This window comes from Leptosomus discolor, chromosome 1 (genome assembly GCF_034619465.1).
Source record: "Leptosomus discolor isolate bLepDis1 chromosome 1, bLepDis1.hap2, whole genome shotgun sequence".
Classification (NCBI taxonomy): Eukaryota; Metazoa; Chordata; class Aves; order Leptosomiformes; family Leptosomidae; genus Leptosomus; species Leptosomus discolor.
Window position 1 is genome coordinate 79,302,031 of NC_141391.1, and position 22,612 is coordinate 79,324,642.

General features: G+C 36.2%; 1 protein-coding gene across 2 annotated transcripts in view; it reads right to left on the bottom strand.

Annotated features, from left to right (window-relative positions):
- NLGN4X (neuroligin 4 X-linked) overlaps positions 1-22,612 on the bottom strand; it is a 126,287-nt gene that overhangs the window by 8,643 nt on the left and 95,032 nt on the right. For both annotated transcript variants that reach the window (XM_086479670.1, XM_086478894.1), the window contains 2 exons: positions 3,351-3,536; positions 670-1,459 (listed from right to left, as the gene is read on the bottom strand). In XM_086479670.1, the coding sequence (XP_086335796.1) occupies positions 670-1,459; positions 3,351-3,536 (976 nt within the window). The remainder of the gene's footprint in view (positions 1-669; positions 1,460-3,350; positions 3,537-22,612) is intronic.

The following is a 22,612-nucleotide window of genomic DNA, read 5'->3' on the forward strand; positions in this document are numbered from 1 at the left end:
AAGAGGACAGAAATTATTAATAGCACTTGCAGGTTAAGCTGCTTTGAGGGTTCCTTCCTTGATGTTTACAACTCTATTTCAGCAAAACATTGATGTCTTTATTTTGTTTCTTAACAGAATTAATTTAAATTTTTAACCTTCTCAAAGAAAAATTTATATCTGAGTCTCTTCTTCATTCCAGTCAAGTACTTATTAATGCTGTTATAGCCCTCAGAGTGAAAAATCTGTGTCTGCCTTTCTGTTCTAATTCCTCCTTGAGTCCCCATCCCTGTGAAGGTTGCTAAAAACAAGAACTTCCTTTCTTTTGTACCAGATAAGTGCTATCTGCCTGACAGTTCCTTCTTTAAGTAGCAGACATGTTGCCTCTGATTTTTCAGTATCTTAGTGAGCTGCCTTTTCTCTGAGACATGCTTTGTCTTAATAATTGCCCTATTTTTTAAATCAAAAATACAGTGCATTATTATTCTCACTGAGCTACAAAAAGAAAATAGTTTGAGGGAACACGCTAATTGAAAATCTATTAAATATGAATAAGCCGCAGTTACCTTATGTCTTATGCATAGTGCTATAACATTACTGTGAGATCAGGGTTTGAAGCCACTGCAATGGGATACTGACTATTTTAGAAGTATGCTATCAACAAAAAGGAATGCTGGGGGTCAAACTTACCCAGTTTTGGCGAAGTTAGTCCAGTACGTCATAACTACTGCACTGAGCATGACATCATTCTTGGAAAAGTTGCAGTTGAACAGTTCTGTGGGGCCAATCATAGGAATCCCAAACACGTAAGGGACCTCATCACCATGAGCTGAATCAGCCCAGCTGGGTTTCATTTCACTTTGGCAATGGTGGTAAAATGCATAGAAATATGTTGGAGATCCATACTGGGCGTGCAGGTCAGCGGTAGCGACAGCCGGAGCAACCCACTGGTGGTCTGTAAAAAGAGCGACCAGGGTCTTCCGCCTTGTTTCAGGGTTTTCTTTGTCTGCCCAGTCAGTGTACATGAATTTAATGGTCTCTCGCAGTGTATCTTTCCCCTCTGGATAACCATACAGATTGTCCACAAAATTGGAGACGGAAAAGTCAAAATCATTGGGGGAAACACCATCTTCATTGTCTACAATGCCGTCCACAAATTTTAAACCTTCCCCTTGATTCACGCCCAGCATTATATCATAGTTAAGGAATTCCCCTTGCTCCATGAGAATCTGAGGGTCATCTGGAATCACGTCTCCATCTATCACAGGCCCAAAGGCAATGTGGTACGTGGCTGGAGTAATGGTCTGTTGAATGAGTTCTTTGTAATTCTTATTCCGAAGACATTCAACCAAATCAGTGGTATCCAGCATGTCGCAGCCTACTTTATCTGCCAATATCCGAGTGTACTTGGCAGGCTGATAGTTCACTGCCCAGCTGGACAGGGCTGTTCCACTCTGTATGATTGCCTTTTGGAACAAACCTGCAGGTGCAAATTGTTTAAATGCAAACCCAGTTATATATTAAAAAAAAAAATTAAAAGCAGCTTTCACTAAGCAAAGAAAGCTTTGATTATACAATAACTAAAGGATGTGTATACCTAAATTTCAATTCAATTTCCACATATTCTACTCACTGCTCCCTTTTTATAGTATCTCTAACAGGCTACTAATTAGAATCTCTCTTATTCTTGATGCTAACGCACATAAAGAATGAAGGTTTCAGGTTACTGTTTCAAGAACAAAACTGATGCTTGTACTGCAGTTTTCTTGCATCTTTAATGGAAGTCCCCTGGCTTTAGCACAGTGGTAGTCCTGTAGAAATTTCTTTAAAGGAGTGGCAGCTACAAGCAATCATATCCTCTTCGCCATGTAAATGACCCTCATAAATGCGCTCTTCAGTAGTTTAAAGGTCAAATGAAAATTACACACTCTCATTTCCTTCACACAAGCCATGCATCATATAATTTGAAAAAATCTGCTCTGCTAAAATCAGTGTAACAGGCTTGAGTCTTCTCTGACATAATTTCTTCTTTACCATTTTATTTTTTTTATTATTATAATTTTTCTGTGTGTGTGTGTGTTAGCACTGCCTATATATTGAATTAAAACACATTTACATTTTTTGGAAGAGATTAAGACAAGATTCAGTAGTTCTTTCTGCTTGTGTTATATGTACTAATATAAAGAGAGATGAAAGACCCTGTCTGAAGAGCTGCTTTGTGTCAGAGCATTGAAAAGCAAACGGAGCTTACTGGTGAATCTGCTCCATCTGTTTTTTCCTGGTAAGCTCACTAAACTGGCCTATTTTATACTTAAACTAAAATGCCTGGGCCTCTTCTGCAAGTGGTTTCTACTGTCAAGCTCTTGAAATGTAAGACAGCAACAGCTACAAAAAAATTTAAAGACCTTGAAGCATTTAGGGGAAAAACTGGCTGTGGTTGATACACCTTTGTGATGATTACTTACTGCACACACTACAAAATTTCAGTGATGTGATTAGTTAAGTTTTTCATGGTTCCATCTGCTTGATTTTGGCATGGCTTACTCAACAGTTACTCACTGCACCCTATTTGTATCAATAGACTGAATTGTCAGGCATAATTCTATGTCTTTCCCAACAGGGTGTGTTTACCAGCTGCCCTGCTACAACTGCTTGCTAGTGCTTAGCCTTCTGTCATAGATTTCTGTCTGTTTTAATGTGATAGAAGTAGCATCGACTTATAAATACAATAGATATTTTGGTCTTGTCTTCTATTATAAATTCTTTGTAGATTTGGTTTCATCACCAGAAATATTTACCAGGAATATTTATGGTTCAGTACTGGTGCTATTCATTCTTGGGTGTTTTTTTTGCGGGGGATGAGGTGTTGAGGGTAGAAATCCCACAGCTCAAGTGCTTACCAAAATCCTAAGACCTCCGTGTGGGGTCACATAGTACTTGTGGGGAGTTAAATACATTTTTTAATAAGGTTAAGTTATGTTACTATTAAGTAAGGAAAGCATCTAAATACATGTGGGAAGTGCAGACAAGAGCGTGTAAAAAATGAAAAAGGTCACTGCCCTTTTCTATTTTAATTAGGGCAAATTCTTTGATAGAAAAGCCAGTGGAACTGTTGATAAAGCTAGAAAAAGTATATTGCCTATGGCATTTGTTGCATGAAATTTCTGCTATAATAGCATATAATTTTTCATATTAAAATATTTATGTTTACTAATACAAATCCAGAACACTAGTCCAGAACACTAGCTAGTAGGTATTTCACAAAAATTATAAACCTCGTGTAATTTTAATTCAGCCTACCTGATATGGCCATTTTTGTTCCACTATAATGTTAAAAAAAAAAAAAAATGCTTTGCTCAGAAGATTGTTACCTTCTGAATAGTGAGAGAGTGTCAGGAGACTGACACAGGAAGCTCCTGCCCCAGATCCAAAAATAGTAACTCTTTTTGGGTCTCCTCCGAAAGATCCAATATTTTCTTCAATCCAACGTAAAGCTTGGATTTGGTCAAGCAATCCGTAATTGCCTTTTGCAGCTTGGTCCCCAGTACTTAAAAAACCTATAAAGCAAAAAAAGAGATAATTTTAGTTCACTAGATACAGAGTTAGCTACAGGGTATCCACATATTCATGACACATCTTCCCATCTTTTCATCTTCTGGGCTTTTTTTTCTTCGTTTTTTTAAAGGTCACGGTCCTAGTTAAATGTCTCCAGTGCAGGCAGTGGAACTCATTCTGTATGCTGTTTGGCTTTGGTTTGTTTTTCCCTACTGCAGAGGTCACGTTTATGAAAAATCATTATTTTATTTTTGAAATAATTCTACATAAATGCAACAAGACAGAATGAAGATTTTAAACATTTTATCACTGTATGTGAGTAAGGTACAAAAACTTAGGAAAACATTTTTCTGCAAAAGAAGTAATACCCAGTCTTCCACTGAGAATAAGGCTCCCTAACACATTAAGTTATATGCTTCTTACCATGGACCAAAATTGTCCTGAACTACAAGGCTCTTTAATTTATTGTACTTGAGATACAGATAGGCATATTCAGAAACGGAAAAGAAGGGTGAAGAAAATAGTAAAAAGAACAGGAAAAAGCTGAGGAAAAAAATTACACTCCAGTTTCACAGAGGATATTTATTAGGAAGATAGCAGGTAAATCCTTGGCAACACAGCCTTTGCTAGGGAGATTTTATCTGAACAAATCAGGTTTTGTCTCTTTCCTTGGAAACTGCAGGGAAAGCGGCGCTGCTATTTTTTGTTGCTATACTGTGGTTATCAGATTTTAGAAACAAAGCATGACACGTTTCCTGCTTGTCTTGCAACTGAGAACAAAATGACCGAAAGACTAGGACTGAGATTAATTTTGTTTTTCTGAAACCAGCTAAGGTGAAACATTGCGGTTATCTGCACTGCCTATCATTCACTGTTAAGACCTTGTGCTATGTCCAAATTACCACATCGAGCCATGTACTCACACTCCTCTTTTTAATTCCCACAGACCTTTTTCCTGTCAGACAACTGGAAGTCAGAAGTCTATTAGAAATACCTTACAGCATATGGAAGTTTTCAGATGGACATTACTGATGTAGGCACTGCTGACAGCTGCTTATCAAGACAAAACAAGGAAATCCCTTGGCTGCTGTTTCCGAACTAATTATCAGTTCAGACAAATTTGCCAGAAGAGGGCCCCAGGACTCAGGAGATCTGCAGTCCTGAAGCAGTTTGAGATAAGAGAGTCTGTAATCTTGAGCCATTTTAGCCTGCTGTAACAAGACCTTCATGCTCCTAGGAAGGACTGCAAGGGAAGCCTGAGGTCCCCAGGGGGAAAAAGGCCTTGCAGTATATTTTATCTGCTTTGGCAAAGGGGAACAGATCTCTTTGCACTGGCTGTAGTTATTTTTTCAGTGACAGGAAGAACGAAAATTCACAAGGTGGAAGGGATTCACAATATGGACCAAGAAGAAAAGAAGGAAAGGCAAGAGAAAAGAAGAAATTAGATGTCTCACACATCACACCTGTTGGACTTTCACTGTAATGTTTTCTATGGTAAAATTCCTACAATGAGATGCAAAATCCAGCCTCAAGGTTTAAAAGCAAGATCACGTAAGGACTAAAGTCTAAATATGGAATGCTATATGGCCTATGTTATGGTGGCATAAATTTCTGCATGCTAGATTAGGCATGATTGACTGGCATGTATTACCTTGCACCCAAAAAATACTTTTTCATATTTAATTGGCAATTATTAATAGGTATTTAATGTCAGCAAGTGTCTGATGAGTCCTGTATTTTTCACAAAACAGTTGCTTCAATTGCAGTAATATGAATTATATTCTTCTTGTTAAATAGCATTTGATACGACTTTCTCATAAAAAAGTCTCTAATAATGGCAAGCACAGTAGTTAGAACAGCAGTAACATCTTTTTTTTTTCTTCTATACCAATGGGGGAAAAAACTAAACAAACTATTAATCCATAATTGCCTCAATTTTTTTAACAGATGTGTTTTTCTCTTTTTCACGTGCCTGTATTATCTTTTTAGGACTGTCAAAGAAAGAATAACCCGCTTGCTGGCTTTGCTGCTGCAGCTCACTGCAATATTCTATAATATTCTATAATTAAGCCTTTATTCAATCAGAACTATGACCTCCCTGGTACAAAGTGACTGTTGTAACCTTTAAAGCAGCATGGTAATTAATATTCAGAGCCTAAACATACTTTAGCTCTTCTAGCAGCATCAAGCTAAAGCTGGTTGATCTTTGTGATTTTGAATTCTTTCCAAATGTACAAAAAGGTGACTGAGTAGAACTGCAGTCAATGAATATCTGATGTTAGACAAGTGAAGATTTTTTGTTTCCACAGTTCTCCGCTGATTTTCATTAATTGCAAGAACAAATTTTCTTAATTTAAAAACTAATTATCGTGGCAAAGTGTCAGCCCCACATGACACAAACTGAATTCATAAATCTGTCTTTTCTTGATCAGCATATATTTTCTTTCATGCCCTGAATACCAGATCAAAATATTTGTTCAAAGCCATTTCAAGAAATTCAGGCAAGGATTAATTATTTCTCCAGAAATCTGCCCCCATGTACGTGTGGGCTGGCACACAGAGACTCTCTTGGCATGTGTGGGGACTCATGGGGTGTTTTTTCCCTCGAGTGGGTGGGTGGATGTTTGGGAGTGCCAGGAACTCACCTGATGCTAGAGCAGCCATAAATCCCATAGGCAGAATGGGGGAATTTCCACTGCCCCTTGATGGGGCTGCTGGTGACCCACGCAGCCTGGGGGTGGCTTGGTGCACACCTAGCGCTGTGTGTTTGTGTGTGTGATTAGAACTTTTTGGGATTAGTTATAGAGGAGTGATTAGAAATTTCAAATTGTTTACTAACCTCTCAAGTGTCTAGTATTGTAGTTTGTCTTTTGCATTGGTGGTATTGATCCTTAAAGTATAGCTCACTGACTGCTCGTTAGTTATGTCATTAATAAATTAATAAGCTGCTTTGATACTCATTTGATTTAAACCACAGAAATTCAGCAGCTTTTCCCTATGACTGTTTATTCTTTAAAAATAAATAAAAATGCCTAATTTTGTAAGAGGAAACATAAGGTATTCTTAATTTTTTTGGTGTATACTTGCAATTAATCTTGCATCTCATTTTTTCTACATTCTTTCATGTAGAGAAAAGTAATGTTTCTTTAAATTGAGGTTTCTGAATAACAGTTTTACTTATTTTCCTCTGATTCTATTAAGGGAAGCATTCTAAATGAATACTTTAGATTTAACCTACCAGATTAGCTACAGTCAAGGAGGTAGAAGTCTACAAATGGAAATTACTAGGAATTTTCCTCTTCCACAACTTTAAAAATCAATGGACTCATAAGCTACATGTTGTCACTTGCACTGTTTTGATAACACAGTGAGGACACAGAGCTACAAACAGAGCTCCTTTAGATCCCACTTACACCAGAGGAAATCCCTAGATCTACCTTTATAACTGGTTTTCCCACTATGCCAGAGAAATCTTACTGAGGGACTAAAAAAATCCCAGTAATCCAGTGGTGATATTTCTCCTTTACTACTAAAAAGTTATTTGGGCACCCACAGTGACAAATAGCAGGGGCCAATATCTATAAAATCCACCCAAACAGTTTACTTCTTTCCAGCTCTAGCCTCGTCTCATGGCTGGAGGCCATCCCTATGTTCGCATGCCTTGCAGACCTGCAAGAGTGAGTCTGGAACAGAATAGTTGGACCTTGGGTCCACACTGTACACAATTCACATACTGTTTTTTACTAAGGCCTGACACCTGCCCGGTCCCATGGGCTGAATGAATGACCACCGGTGGACATCGTGCATAAGGGGGAGCACATCTTCCAGCTGAGGTTCACCAGGAAGGGTCTAGGCTGCACTTTACAGAACCTCTCTGCAACATGAAACAGTGTGCAAGGAGGTGGTGACAGTACTGAGGTTTTATGTGGAAATGTACTCTTGACCTGAATTAAGACACTAGTGTGGACGTGCTCAGGATTGAAATTATATTCTTCCAACCACAGAATTCCAATTTGCAAGGAGCAGGCCCAGGTGCAGCCTCATTTCAGCTGTAGACGTTGTCCAGATACGTGAATAACTCAGTAGGCTGCTTAACAACTACAAAGCATTTCCCTTATATCAAATATGATATTGGAATAGAATATTCAAAAAAATCCTGAAAAGTATTTTCAGCTGAAAGTTATGCACTGATTTATGGGCATTGAATAGATAGTTTGAGGAGAATAGCATGAGTATGTCAAGAAGTAACATCAGTCATAACTGACATCTTTGTGTCATGTAGAGCTCCAGATCAGAGGAGATGTGGAAGGATGTACACATCACTGTTAACATTAGCCACCTAAAACCACTGTGTCTTATCTAATATTTTTTTGTACTAACCTGACAACTACTGTGGAGAGACAAAAAAAACCTCCAAAAGTAGCTTCAACATTTTAGACATCCAACTTTGGATTGGTTGAATTCCCATCAAAGTAATTTTCTTTCTCTGTAGAAAACAGACAAATGTAGATGACCAGCTTAGACCTGACACCTACCTTCTAGACAAATTTAGGTGAAATCAGTCCCTACCTACAGAATAAAGTAATCTCTAGTACTTGTGGCTCCTGTTTCTCAGGACAGACAGACTGGTAAAAGGGCAGACTCTGCTCTGTCTGCTATTGAGATGAAAATACTGAATGACTCCCCTAACTTCACTCCAGTTTTCCTGGATTTAATTTCCTGGATTTAATTTTCTTCAAATACTGAATGACTCCCCTAACTTCACTCCAGTTTTCCTGGATTTAACCAGTAGAAAGTGAAGAGCAATTTGTTTCCATTTGATGACATGTTTCATTGCTCTTTTTTGCTCTGCAGTAGCTGTGCAGAAAAAGAGAGGTTTTATCTTTCAGGAATTACTAACTTAGCCATTGGCATGAATACTAAATCAACTTTAAAAAGAACAGAGAAAATAATTAAAGTACATACACTTAGGAAAAAATAAAGACAAGAAAAAAACTCCAACACCATTAAGTTAAATACAGTAAATTATGACCTAAGAACTATGGCTTCAGCCTTAGAGATAAATATAATCACCAAGATAACTGCAATCTTGCAGCAATTTGCATTTATTTTATTCCTATGTACTGATTTCTTATTCTTTTTAAATTATTCAAAAAATAAATTACTGTGACAACTCTCCTTTGCCATTTCACACACATTAATACCCAGTATTACATCACTGCAGGAGAAGCCCATTCTATTTCTTCATATTTTGGCCGCTGGGCCTAATCCATATCAAATCAATTTGATGGCTGGCTGAAAGTCTAAATTTCAACTGCGAGTGTTCCTTCATTACTCTGTGCCTTTTCTTTTCCTTCTTTTCCTTCTTGTCTTTCTCTCTTTCCTGCTTGTTTGCTCCCAAAGCAGTGGAAGCGGGACATTAGACTGAGCTACATATCTGCCTTCAGATTTTTTTCTGCTGTTTCCCTACTTATCCCTTCCACATTGGTTAGCAATGACATCAGAATTCCTATTATCTACATCAGGTGTAAAGGAAAGCTTGTATAACAAAGGCACCTGTGATGGAAGTTGCCTGCTCTACATGAATAGTGGAACAGTGGTACTATATGATATTTTTCAAAAATATTTACTTCATTTATTTTACTTTCTCAGCTTAAATATGAGCTGCTGTGTGCTTATATTCTAATCTTAAAATTTTCCATGTGATATGCATAGTCACATGGATGCAAACCTCATTCTCTGTAGTCCATGCCGGGCTGTAACAGATGATAAGTTATTAGAAACTTATGGGGAAGCTAGGAAAACTACAAATGCAAATTCTCCTGTTACCTTTTTTTTGCAGGTGGGGTACTTCAGTAACTTTTTGCAATGATAGCAAACAAACAAAAAAATATTTCCTTTTCTCAAGGAAGAATACTTTTCATTGCTCTAGTAACTCTCAGGATAGGTTTTTTTCTTCTAAATTTATATTGCACTAGATAGTATAAAATCTTCTAGTGGGAACAAGCAGGATTGATTTGATGTGTGAAAGCCAATTTTTTCTTACTGTTTCAAAATAGTAGCAAAATTTACAAATACAATTTGGTACTGGTAAATTCCATTGATTTTAAGATTTAAATAATGAAAGATTAAACCTCATTCTATCATACATTTTAGTAGCTACTACAATTTTAAAAGTGCATCTTGAATTGAGGTACACCTCACTGCAAATGAAGTACATTTGCTTCCTCTTCTGCCCTTCACAGATTTTCTTAAAAAAAAAATGTTTAATTTCTGAGACTCAGCCCTTACATAAAGACTAATGCCAAACTTAACACATTGAATAGCCAAGACATTGCAATGAGAAATTAATAATCAAGAAACCTGTACAAAATCAACAAGCTTAGAGCATTTTGATCTATTTGTCTCCTTCTTTTGAGGCCTCTGTTGTATTGTCTGGCTGCACATATCTTTTGTCTTTATGCCTTTTAATGACTGCTGCCCTGACCTTTATAGCCTGCTGCAATCTGTTTGTCAGGCAAAATTCTCACACATAGCATAGATTTGTACAGCATCTGATCCGAAATATGACGTAAGCAATATAAATAAGATCCAAGACACTTCACTTTGAAGCATATTCACATCTATTTGTGAAATGCCAGAGTAGGGCCTTTTTAAAGCAAAGAGCAAACGGCAATCATACAGCAGTCTTCGTATTTTCAAATAGCTTTTGTCTGTACATACCACACTTACCACTGTAAAAGTGTACTGCTGAACTCAAATATTAAAGGGTTCAAATGTGAAGTGAAATCCATTGGGGTTTACTGAGTACATAGAAACCACAGCTGGTTCACGAAGTCCCTGAGATATAAATAGTTGGAGGGTAGAGGACTATTAGAGGGAAATATCATATAAGTTTGTCCTATGCTTACTTTTCCCTAACCATACCCTAACATCCCCAACAGTGTTTGGAGACGGGATGCTTGGCTAGATGGTGTTTTGTCTGGAATCAATGTAAGTATATATTCCTTTTTGTTTTGTCTCTATGTGTAACTTTAACAGTATCATTTAAACTTTACTGCAAAGATGGTGGGATGCAAGATGGAGTGATGGTGTCCTTGGTACACATTTAGCAGAAAGAAAAACATTGCTGAATTTTTCCTGCAACATGAATGGCCCATGCAAAGCTGACTAAGCATCACTGCTGCACAGACTCTGCGCAGAGAAAGTCTGAGACAGCTAAGATGAATGGGAGGACTGTGGAGTGGCCATGTGTGGGGCTGTGCAGAAATAATGTTACAGATACTTTTTCATCCTGAAAACAAAACAATAATGCTTTTCCTTCGGCTGCAAAATCGTTTGAAATTTGCAGGTGCTACTGTCAAAGCAAATTTTTTAATATTCAGCAACTCAAGAAGTAGTATGGCCTGGTATTCTAAAGTAGTTGTCACAGAAAGATATTTTTGCGTGCTATGGCTACTTAACCTACCTAGCTCCAGATAACAGTCATTTAAATTTTAACTCAAGGTATGATAAGAGAAGAGAAAAATGTAGTGAAGACAACTCATCTTACAGTTTTCATATGAGTTAACAGATTATGCTAAAACATAAATGATAGCGATTTCTTTAATCCAGTTTTCTAACTCAGGCTTAAGCAAGAAGACAGTCTCTTACGATTCTTCCTTGATGGATTCTTTCAAATTACTTCTGTTGTGAAGACAAAACAGAATCTGCTTGTCTAGAAAGAACATCTCATTACTACATGCAGTACAAAAGAACAGGTCAGAGAGAGGGTGAAGTGAGAATATTATTTGTTTCTATATTCTTCATAACTGAAATCTAAAGTGTGTTCTTTACAATTCAGGAGACTATCTAGTCTTAAATACACAAAAGCCTTTTGAAAATGTCCTGGATAGCATATGTTTATAAGAACACTTAGGGGGAAAAGAATGAGCAGAGACAATAGGATGCATTTTAACAAGATTTAAAACCTATTTTCATACACATTTCTAAACAGTGAAAAGCTTCATAGAGAGCATAAATCTATCAGAGCATTAGGGAGGTCGACAAGGTTTCCTTCAGTTAAGCCATGATGATATTTCTACAATGAAGGAGTTTTAATGAATCCAATTGAAATTTGTATGTGACACCTTAACTGCTTTTAAATTTACCTTGTTCACTGTAAAATGTTCTGAAACTACCGTGCAATGAGGTTAGGCCAACGACTGTTATCTAAAGCATTAGAGATTGAAGGCATTCTCAAAATTCAATTCTATCGTCATTATTCATGATAAGTAGCACATAACTCTATATGAAGTGTCACTGAAGAAGCTTTTGCCAATTGTTATGAATGTAGATCTTTTAAAATATAATAAATAAAGATGACAGCAACAAACATTGCAGAACACATTCATTAATCTGTTGTCTTCCTACTTACCATTTATCCAAATATTCACAAGTTAAACCTGCCATTACACAACATACAATCAATAAAACAGCAGGTCCAATAAAAAGATTGTTGATGAAGGCATTATAAACAGCCTGATTAAAACCAAACCAAAACAAGCTAAAGTCAGTCAATTTCTCTAAGAATGTCATTGCCAGGGGAAAAAAAAAAAAAAAAAAAGTAGAAAAAAGAAGTTGTGTGTGTTGGAGAAGAGACTGACAAATACCTGCTGTACTCAATCAGCCTATGCTTTGAAAATATTCTCTAATCAATGTTCTAGATGGTCAAATCCAAAGGCATTTAACAAGAGAAATGCACTATGAGTACAGAAAAACAATTGAATGAGCAACTGCTTTTTTGTGGTGTGCTAAGCCTGGCCAGCAGCCAAGCACCCACAAAGCTACAATGCAGTCACTTCTCCCATCCCAGAATATACAAGGAGAAAATGCAAAGAAACACAAGAAAACATGTGGATTGAGATAAAAACAGCGTAATAAGTGAAAGAAAAAGAAAAAAAACAACTGAAAGAAAGGACACCACTCACCAGCACCCACAGGCAGACCAATGCCTAGCCAGCCAACTTGGAAGTCAAACCCACCCCACTTCTTCCTCTGATGTTTTGTCCTCTGAGCATGACGTTATACGGCATGGGATATCCCCTTGGCCAGTTTGGGTCAGCTGTTCTTACTCTTGCTCACTCTCCCAACCTCTTGCCCACCTCCAGCCTACTGGCTCTGGGGTAGAGCAGGAAAACTAAAAAGCCTTGGCCCTGTGCAAGCACTGTTCAGCAATAACCAAAACACTGGTGTGTTGTCAACACTGTTTTAGCCATAAATCAAAAACACAGCACCATATGGGCTGCTCTGAAGAAATTTAACTCCATCCCAGCCAGATCCAGTACATTACTCCACAGTTGTGGCACAGTCTCCACTTCTAAAGCATCTGGTTGGTTTTTAGAAGTGCCTGTTTCATCAAGAAGTAGTGTGCTGTAGGTCTATGAAAACTGGAAATATTTTTTTTAATTATTATTACAAAATACACACAAAGCTTACATGAAACTAAGACTAATATACTTTCAACTTTTTCAACTAAATGATTGATATCATGATGAAGGGACAACATCTTTAACTGGTCATCGATAATAGGACACAGAAAAAAAAGTTACATATTTTAAAGATGAGCAAAGACATTAGGTTTACCCCTACAAATGACAGGAAAGTTAACTTGAATGACATAAATGGCAACCAGCTGTAAAAACAGCAAAGGGATTTTTATCTTTACTTATCAGCGTCAAAAAAATCAGATTCTTTTGAATAAAAAGGTTATAGGAAGTTAGGCATAATTTTTTCTTGCTAGGAAAAACACCAAGTGACCGAGAAGACAATATTATTGCATTAATATACTGATGTCAAAAACCAAGTGCTTACAAGTCACAAGTTGAAAATGAGAAATAAGTGCTCACAACATTAAGAACTTAATTGGGTTATTTTTTGTTTACTACTTAAAGATACCCAAGAGTTTTTGTTGGTTTTATATAATGCTACTTTTAGAAGAAATTGCACTGTAAACTCAAGTTTCCATTGAACTGTAAAGAAGCTCACCAAAACATAAATTTCTCTACTGGTCAATAGGCTGTTAGTATAATTGTAATATTACCCCTGAAAAAAAGCCAGGTGTCCTCCTAAGCCAAATATTCGGTTTAGTATTCAGCCAAATTAAAAGTCACCCCATGTGGCCCTTGAGTGAATCCTATTGGCAGTTTAGGAAGTAATCAGTAGCACTGGCATGTATCTTCTGACTTACAGTTTTATTTTCTTATGCCACAGCCATCTCTTTTCCAGTAAGAACACTGCCCTTTTCTGTCTTATGTAAGAACTGGATGGCAACTAGCAGCACCAAAACTAATCACTTTGTCTTGAGTGAATGAAATTATTAGAAATAGAATTAGCGTTTTGTACACATTAGATAAGGGCCATTAGCATGCCAATGGAGTGCATTATTCCCATTGCCTACAATACTTTTCACTCAACTTGTTTCACCTAAAACATTAATTAGATTCATGCCCACTACCTCCAATGGAAAGACAGTGGGAATTGTATATTTCTGTAAACAAATAAACGAACTAACTACATAAAATAGCACCGTTAGGTTATCTAATAAACATAGCAGAGCAATCTTGATTCTGTGAATTCAGTGAAGCCAAAGCAGATGCCTACTGATGCAATAGATACCATACAGGTAACATCCAGCTCACAGAGCTTCTTGCAGGGAGATGAGCTGAGTGTAAGGAATCAACGGATGGCAAAGAAATGGAAGTAGGATAACGCTCATTCCCTGCATTAGGCCTATAGTGGGAAAAGAGTCATGCAGAACAAAAAAAAATGTGGCAAGGGTCATTCCAGTTTGGGATTAATTATGGCCTCTTGCAGCTGTGTCTGTGACACCTTTAACACTGTCCTGGGCATTTACAGATCAGCAACGTTCATCCTCCTTGGAACGTGCAGATCAGATGATCTGGGAAAAATCTTCAGTGATCAAAAAAGCCTCAAAAATGTCTCAGTGACATGCAGGTAGCTGGCACAAATTGTGACTTCCAGTGAGCTGATCTGGTAGGAGTCGCCCCACTATCAACAGGAAAACAAAGGTCAGTTATGATCTTGTCCGCAAGTTGCAATGCATGCCCCTCAAAGGAAGCCGAATTTTTGTGCCTCTGTTCACATTTCTGTGTGTCTCATTTTGAGCTTTAAGACTACATGCATAGTTGGAAGAATGAATGCAGTAAAAAAAAAAAAAAAAAAAAATTAAAATACAGCAAAATATATGTACAATACAGACAATCAGATTCAGAATTAAAAGCCTATTAACATTAAAGTTATCCTGTTTTAGTGAGAATGGAAGGAACTATGTAACTAAGCAGATGAAAAGAACAAACTCTTCATTTTCCAGTGAGATGGTTTTTTTTTTTCCCTAATATTTTCTTTCAGAATTTAGGGCTTTAAGGGAGAATAACTGTATTGCCATCTATAACAATAGCAAATATATGCACTTAAAGTTCTTTTTAACCATTAACTTGAGAGAAAGATCATGGCCCACAAACAGAGCACCTCATTGTATATCCACAAACTTCAGTTCCATTATTTGTGGCTGCTTCCTTTCCTATGCTTATGGAAGAAACACAGAACTGCGATACAACAGCTTTACCTGGCCCAATGCACCAGCTATTATTCACTCAGCAGTGTTTGAAAGCCAGAAGCTACTATATCAGTGCCAGTTAATCTACAAGGGAAAAAACATCCAAGTTGACCCTTCTTCTTTCAGGAAAGAGATTTTGTGTTTGTACTATTTGGCTGGCTCGAAGCCTGGACACTCATTAGTGCCCTGAGTGGGAGCCATCAAATGGATATGGATCAGTTCTAGACATTGCCTTCAAAAGCATACTTTGAACACTGGTGAAGCAAAATGCTCATTGTTGATAAGCATAGAAAACAAGCACATATGGTACTGAGAGAAAAGCTAAATTGACTCTGCACAAACAAAGCACTTGGACTATTTCTCTACCTTCCGTTGTGATTTTAATTTCTAAAAAATTTCTACTAGTAAGTGAAACAATATTCATAAACATTCATTTTGCATCATAAGTAATGCCATGTTTAGGCTCACGTAAGAGTTGAGCTTTTCATGATGTGGAGTGCGATGGAGTTTTAAATCATCAGACAGTGAGTACATATTTTTAAATTAATAATGAATTGTTAAAAATGAACAGGAATGTTGCATTATTTTAATCTTAACAAGTGGTTGTTTTGAGAAGCTAATTACATTTGGACTTCTTTATTGGAGAAAGCTGATAATGGGCTTGCCTTATTTATTTGTGGTGAACACCACTATGAAGTATGGTGTCAATAACTTAGAAAGTAGCATGTTGTTCTGAAAGCGCATGTAACATGCAGTAATATTTTCTGAGAAATTAGACAAATCAGCTCTGTTGATAATATTTGACTATCATTTATAATATCCTTCAAATCTGAAAAATGCTCATCTTCTTGGCAAAGCACTAAAGAAAGGGACTGGGGAGAAATGAATCTTGCCACTTGCTAGTCTGACAGTGACTAATCACTGACAAAACCTTTAATAAAATTCCTGGGAGCCAAAGATAAAGTTGAAAAGTGAGACTATTATTAAAAGTCTTTTTATGCTACATACTCTGTATATAACTTCTAAAAATTATTGATAATTACACTGTACAGCCACCTTTGAGAAAGGCATAGCACAAAAGGTTTCAACCGGAGTAAATGGTTCATAATCCTTTATCTTGATCCACTAGGATCTTTTGTACTAAATGCCCCCTTAAAATGAAATTGCCTATGCAACATCTAAAGTGCTTGCTGAAGAACACTGTCAGTGGACGCAAGCAAAGTGTCCCAGTTAAACAAAATCATGACGTATTAAAGCAGCAGATTACACAGAACAAGTATCATTGTTTTACACCAGAGGATACTGGCATATGCAATGGCAAATTTCCTTCAGCATTAGTTTTTAAGAAAGGCTTGAAGAAAAGTAAAATATCTTCTGGTGTTCCAGTTTTTGTTCCTTCTTAACATGCTTCATAAATGGTTAAACTTTGTGTTTAATCAAAGCTAATTGGTAAACAAGACTGCACAGGTTATGAGTTCTGTTGCTGAATTTACCAAAATGACAGTGGTCAAGAGAATCACATGTGGGTGTAAATCTTTTTCACCACAAGTCTGGTTAGCATGTAAGGATGTCTTAGATGTCTGTATCCCAAAGTTAGACCCTATGACCCTGCAGCTATTGATGGGCTAACTAGGCTGTGATAAAGCTTAAACTTCATTCTTTCGCTGATTTCCAGGGTTCTCAGGAACCATACCAATGCCAGATGAGAGCAATATTGCCCCTGCGTCACCCACCCCTCACATGTCTCATACATGTTACCTGTGCTGAGTGGTCTACTAAGCAGCTTCAGAAATGGCTAAGATGAGATGTTTAGAAAGATAAAAATGTTCCTGCACTTTTGTCTCCATCTACTATTCAAAACAGAGCTTTAGAAGACTTGAAAAAGATAAGGTAATATCTCAGGAATCACATGAACAGATCTCTAGAACTCATAGTAATATACTAAATTTTTATTGTGTGTGTAACTTCTGCTGATAGCACGAAGTCCTATATGCAAATTTACTTTATTTTTTTACTTTTTAAAAAAGAAGTTTTTGACAAAACTATCTTTTCTAAGTCTTTGACACTGAAGTCCACAGAATATATTAAAATAGATTGTCTCAGATTGGTTTTGCACATCATGAATCCCCTATGAGAAATAAAAGGACTTAAATAATGTGCCCCAGCATTCACAGTTCTAACAAAGTGAACCAAATCAATTCTGCTGCACATTCAAACACACAGAATATTCTGAATTAGTGTTTCTAAGGAGGACTTTACCATGACAGTCAAACTATTATGTGCCACAATTACTCTTCTTAAAAAGAAAAAAGCAAGTATAACCCCCTTCTTATCACTTCCATAGCCTCAGTAATCCAATCATTTACACACAGAGATCCTAAATATTTTAAAGTATACTTTGAAAATTCTAAGTTAGAGTATTCCTAGAGAAACGTCAAACTAAGTATCTACAACTATGATGTTTGCCAAACAACTTTGATAAAGTTGAATTACAAATTAGGTGGGCTTTTTTTGTTAATCTGAGGCATTTCTTCAACTTGAATAAAAAAAAGATATTTGTTATGCTCAAATCAATGAAAACGTAAAGTTGTTTCCTTGTTTTAGCACATTATTTCATATGTTCTCTATAAAGCTCTGAATAAATTTGGAAGGTCATGATCAGTCTTGCCCTACCACATTATCATAATAGGTGAAATATTTTTGCTATTTTGTACCAGTCTTGACCAACATCTGATGATTTAGAAGATATACATACTCCTCATTCCACTTTGTAGTTCTTATTTTTATATTGAGTATCACTTTGAAGATTTTACATGGCATTGTTAGGCTTATTCTCAATCATACTATATATAAGCATAAATCACAAATATGTTATTGTAAAAATATATAGATAAATAACAATATAACAATAAAATTAAAATAGAGGTGGGGAGGGACTAGTCAACTATTCTACAGTCCTGGTCACATGGTCCTGATGGGAGATTGCCCTAGTCATTGTTCACTTTTTACTTATCTGGCAGTATGTTTGTATCTAATTATTAATGTCTTTTGTGCTTTTGTCTGATTTTTTGTCCTTATTAAAGTTGTAATAACAGGTGAAGTAAAACTTATCATTAAAAATAAGATGAAAGAACCAACATGAAAATTTTGGACATTTTAATACAAAAGTCACCTTTTGGTAGCTGAGTTCATGCTACAATAACCATCATTTCATAGGCATCACATAAGCTTCCTTAACTTAAGTGGTATATAATGGCTTCCTAATAGAATTACTCTGGCCCTTAGGGAGGAATTAGATTTTCAATTATTAGATTCATAATTTAGAAAAGGAAATGACAATTAGATTTGTTTAATTTAATCTTCCAGGTAATGTGGGATTTTCCCCACTAGTACATTTGTACTTGGTTTGGGGTTTTGATGCTTTTTTCTGTGCTTACTTGTCTAATTAATAATATGTTTTACAGCACTAAATCATTATAGAGGCTAACGATAATGAATTATTATTCTCTAGTTTTAAAAACCTTTTTTTTTTAATGACTCTCAGGATAAACTTACTTTGTTCAGCCTGATGGTTCTAGTTATTACACTGTTTATGTTTATGTATCCATGTAGTAATTTTAATACCATGTGAGGAAGCTAGAAATACTGCAATAAAGGAATTAAACTAGAACTGGCTTTACAACATATTCTGAGGTTTCTAAATATCTCCAAATTATGCTCTAGCTCTTCATTTTTTCTTTAGGATAGATTCAGTTTTGCTGGTTTCTGAGAGACCACTGGAAAGCATACAGTGACAATTCCCTACTCTCAGAGGTGATTTCTGGGGACACCCTCCCCCTCCTCTCCCCAATGGACACTGCTGTTGTACTCAAAACAAAATAACACAAATCCTTGATCACTTGCTAGAAAATATTCACAACAATATCAGGAATTTGGCTTCTCAAACAGAGATATGAAGAGTAGCAGGATCCTATTCACAGGGGTAAATTTTTGCAAAGGAAGATTATTCTTCGTAAAGTCTTCTATAGTTATTGGGGGGGAGAGGGAGGAAAAAAAAAAAAAGCACCTTTTCTTGTGGGCAAATTAAACTGAATTGCACTCCTGCTCTGAACTGCCACTGAAGTAATCACTCTTCACACTGATAAGCGAAGGAGTTTAACGGGACTAATCTCAGGGCACGGCAAGCACAACCTCAGCTCCTCCTGCCACCAGGGGCCAGCAAAGGAAGTGCCATAGAATTGTATCAAACGGGACTCATCTTCCAATACAGCAAAGTCGTGTTGAAAGAGCTGCGAAGGAGGTGATCACTTGCTGGTCTCTAAAGAAACCAAGAGGAAGATGGAAATTACAGAGATTCCTCTTGGGAAGCAGTGCAGGTAAGGATGGCTGGAAAGACTGCTGGTGCCTGTTGGGGCTAGGCAAGGTTAACGTGCTTCTCAAATCTATGGTATTTCACATCCTAATTTCAACTACCACTTCTTTAAAAAAAAAAAAAAAAAAAAAAAAAAAAAGAAACATGCTATCAAAATCTTCCACAAGATCTTAATGCTGCAGAACCAATCCATCTCTCCTTCTGGCGTTACCTGGTATGCATTAAAGCAGCAAACACTCTTGATACGCAGACTCGATATATCACTAGTAAAAGATGAGAATCTTTACTAAATTCTACTCCAAATGATCCTCGATGTGTTGAAGTTAACTCAGAGCCTCTATAAAACAAGCAAAGTTAAGCGGTTGTATGGCTCAAAATCTAGGAAAATAGTTGTGAGAATATGATAACTATCACCCCACAGTACCAGGCACAAATGAGGAAGAAAGAAATCTACCTGCAGCAAAGAGAAATATGGAAGTATTTTATAAAGGGTAGTATGACCAATTCCAGACTTTAAATTTGTTACTCAGATGAGATAAATTCAGATCTTCTGAAGTGATTCTCCATAGCCGAAAATGCATCTAAGAAGCCTGAAAAGCTTTGATTAAATTTGGTTATAAAACCAAAAATATTTATTTCCTGGAATCATTCTGATGCCTTCAGATTCTTTCACATAGTAAAAGATTAAGACAGAAAGTCCTAAAAGACGTATTGATACAGAGAAAAACTGAAATTGTGTCTGTATTTGCAAATATGCATCTTATTTTATGAAATGTAAATGTTGAGTACATGGACTTTGTTGTTGCTATCCTGTATTCTTCTGGTTATGAAAGAGAAGTTATTTTGGAGAGGAAAAAAAGCATTAGAAACTGTTCAGTATTCATGTTTTGAGTGTTTCAAAATAATATTATAAAAATAATTTTCTATTTGTTATTTTCAACCAAAGAATGTAAGAGAAATAATTGTTTCTTTAGAAACCAGTTCTGAAGACCAGGAGTTCGCATTCTGCAGTTTTGGGTAAGCTCTTTGTGCTGGTTTCTGCAGAAAGTCAGAGATGATTGGCTGCTCCTATCCTTTGATTCCAAAAATTCATAAGCTTGAAGAAAAGAGAGGAAAAGTGCTTGCACAAAATTAAACCATCTTCATACTTTGTATTTCTCCCTACTATCATGTATTCAAGAACATAATCCTAAAATTAGAAGAGTCTCAATTCTCTGAAAGTTATGAAAAAAAGTTATCTTTAACCACACTAAAAGCACTTTCACTGCATGTTATCCTGGATTATTGCTCAGCAGAAGGAAGAATATCTAGGAATGACTAGACAGAACATTATTTTTTTTTTCCCTCCATGCTATCCCACCTGTAAAAAATACTGTCAATAAACTGTTAAGTATTAAATAATCTGGGGAAAAAAAAAAAAAGTGTGAATTTGTTTTTATATTTGGATCCCCAGAAGTAGCTATTTCTGTTCTGCCTACATACAGCATTGATAGGAATGAAATTATTCCTCCCAATGAAGAGAAGCAAAAGTGTGGGTAACTTTGTAAAAAAAGTCTCTTCATATTATGCTATTAGAGACAAAAATAAAGGACATTTTCATATTTATGCTTGTACTCTGTTGAAAGCTTTTAGTAAATCTAATTATTATTGACCTTTTATTCAAAAATATATTTTTCTGCTTCTCTTTACCCTTAACAGAAGGGTAAACCAATCATTTATTCCTTTTGGAGTATGTGCCTATTAAAATGATTATTTATGCTCATACTTTACTATTATAATGGAACAATTTTGTGTTGCCTAGATACAGAACAGAAGGCTACCTTATATAACTAATACACATGAACAAACAAAGCAATCACAGATGAAAATTATTCTTTGTTCTACTACTTTCTTTACCCTTCTTTGCCCTTTTTTTTGTTACCATTGCTTCATATATTGTGACAATAAAAGCATTCTTACTGAAGGTACCTACGACTCTAGCAGGATTTTATGGTCTTTCTTTTACATTCAAAGCATTTCACCAGCTAATTTTGTAAATGGATTATTGTGCCCATTCACTAGATTGCAGGCACAAAGAGGAGGATAAGCTATGGCATTCAACAGTCCTAGCTTTACTTACTTCTCTAGTTTTATTTGGATGTAAATAACCCATAAGATTACCCTAAGTTGTATTTTCCAATTTACATCATGGGACAATTTCAAAGACTGTTCCTCTAAGTCCATTCTCATTCAAAATGGTAATCATAAAATGAAAAATAATAGAATAATACATTATATCAAATACATGTTTGCAGAACTGCATAACTTCTTAATGCTATTATGCAGAAATTGTCATTCCCTTGCTTGTTTTTAATTTAAATTGTACTTTTTTGCCCTATGCATGTTTTCTGTACACATTGGTCTCCAGCAGAATTTTTATATACATATACCTGTGTGTGTATTTAGTGTTCATTAAGTAACAACTGAAAAAAAGTCTGTCTTTTGTCAAACACTTCAGCCCATACAGTGGTATTTATTGCTGGAAAAGTAAATGTGAGAAAAACAAATTGCTAAACTGGGAGAAGGTTGCACTGTGGTTGCTTTGTTTTGTTTTTGTTTCTTGTTTTTTTTTTTTTTTTCTCCCCACAGGAATTTAAATGGCAATACAAATATCTAAAAAAAAAAATAAATTAAAAATTACTTAGATCCCACCATTTTCCCTTCTCTAAATGTTTGCACCATTCGTGCACACAGCTTCCTTTTGCCTCTCCATCTTATGGCCTCATGATTTTTCTAGCCTGTCTGAATAGTTACCTGGTTTGCCAGAAATATTAGAGTCTATCATCACTTGGAATATGTCCTTTGGGGCTAAGTAAGTCTGTAAAATAGGATTACTGCATCTTGGGTGAATACTACCAGGGTAAGATGAGAAATAGCTGTTTCTGTGCACTGCCTGCTCCTGAATGCAAGTCAGAGTGGTTCCTAAGGGGAAGGCTCCCAGAAAGGAGACATTCTGTAGGGTGGTTGCTTTGTCTTAACTTTGGAGAAACTTATATTAGAAAAAGTCAGTCTTTCCTAAGATCTTCACAGCTGCCTGGACTGCACTACTA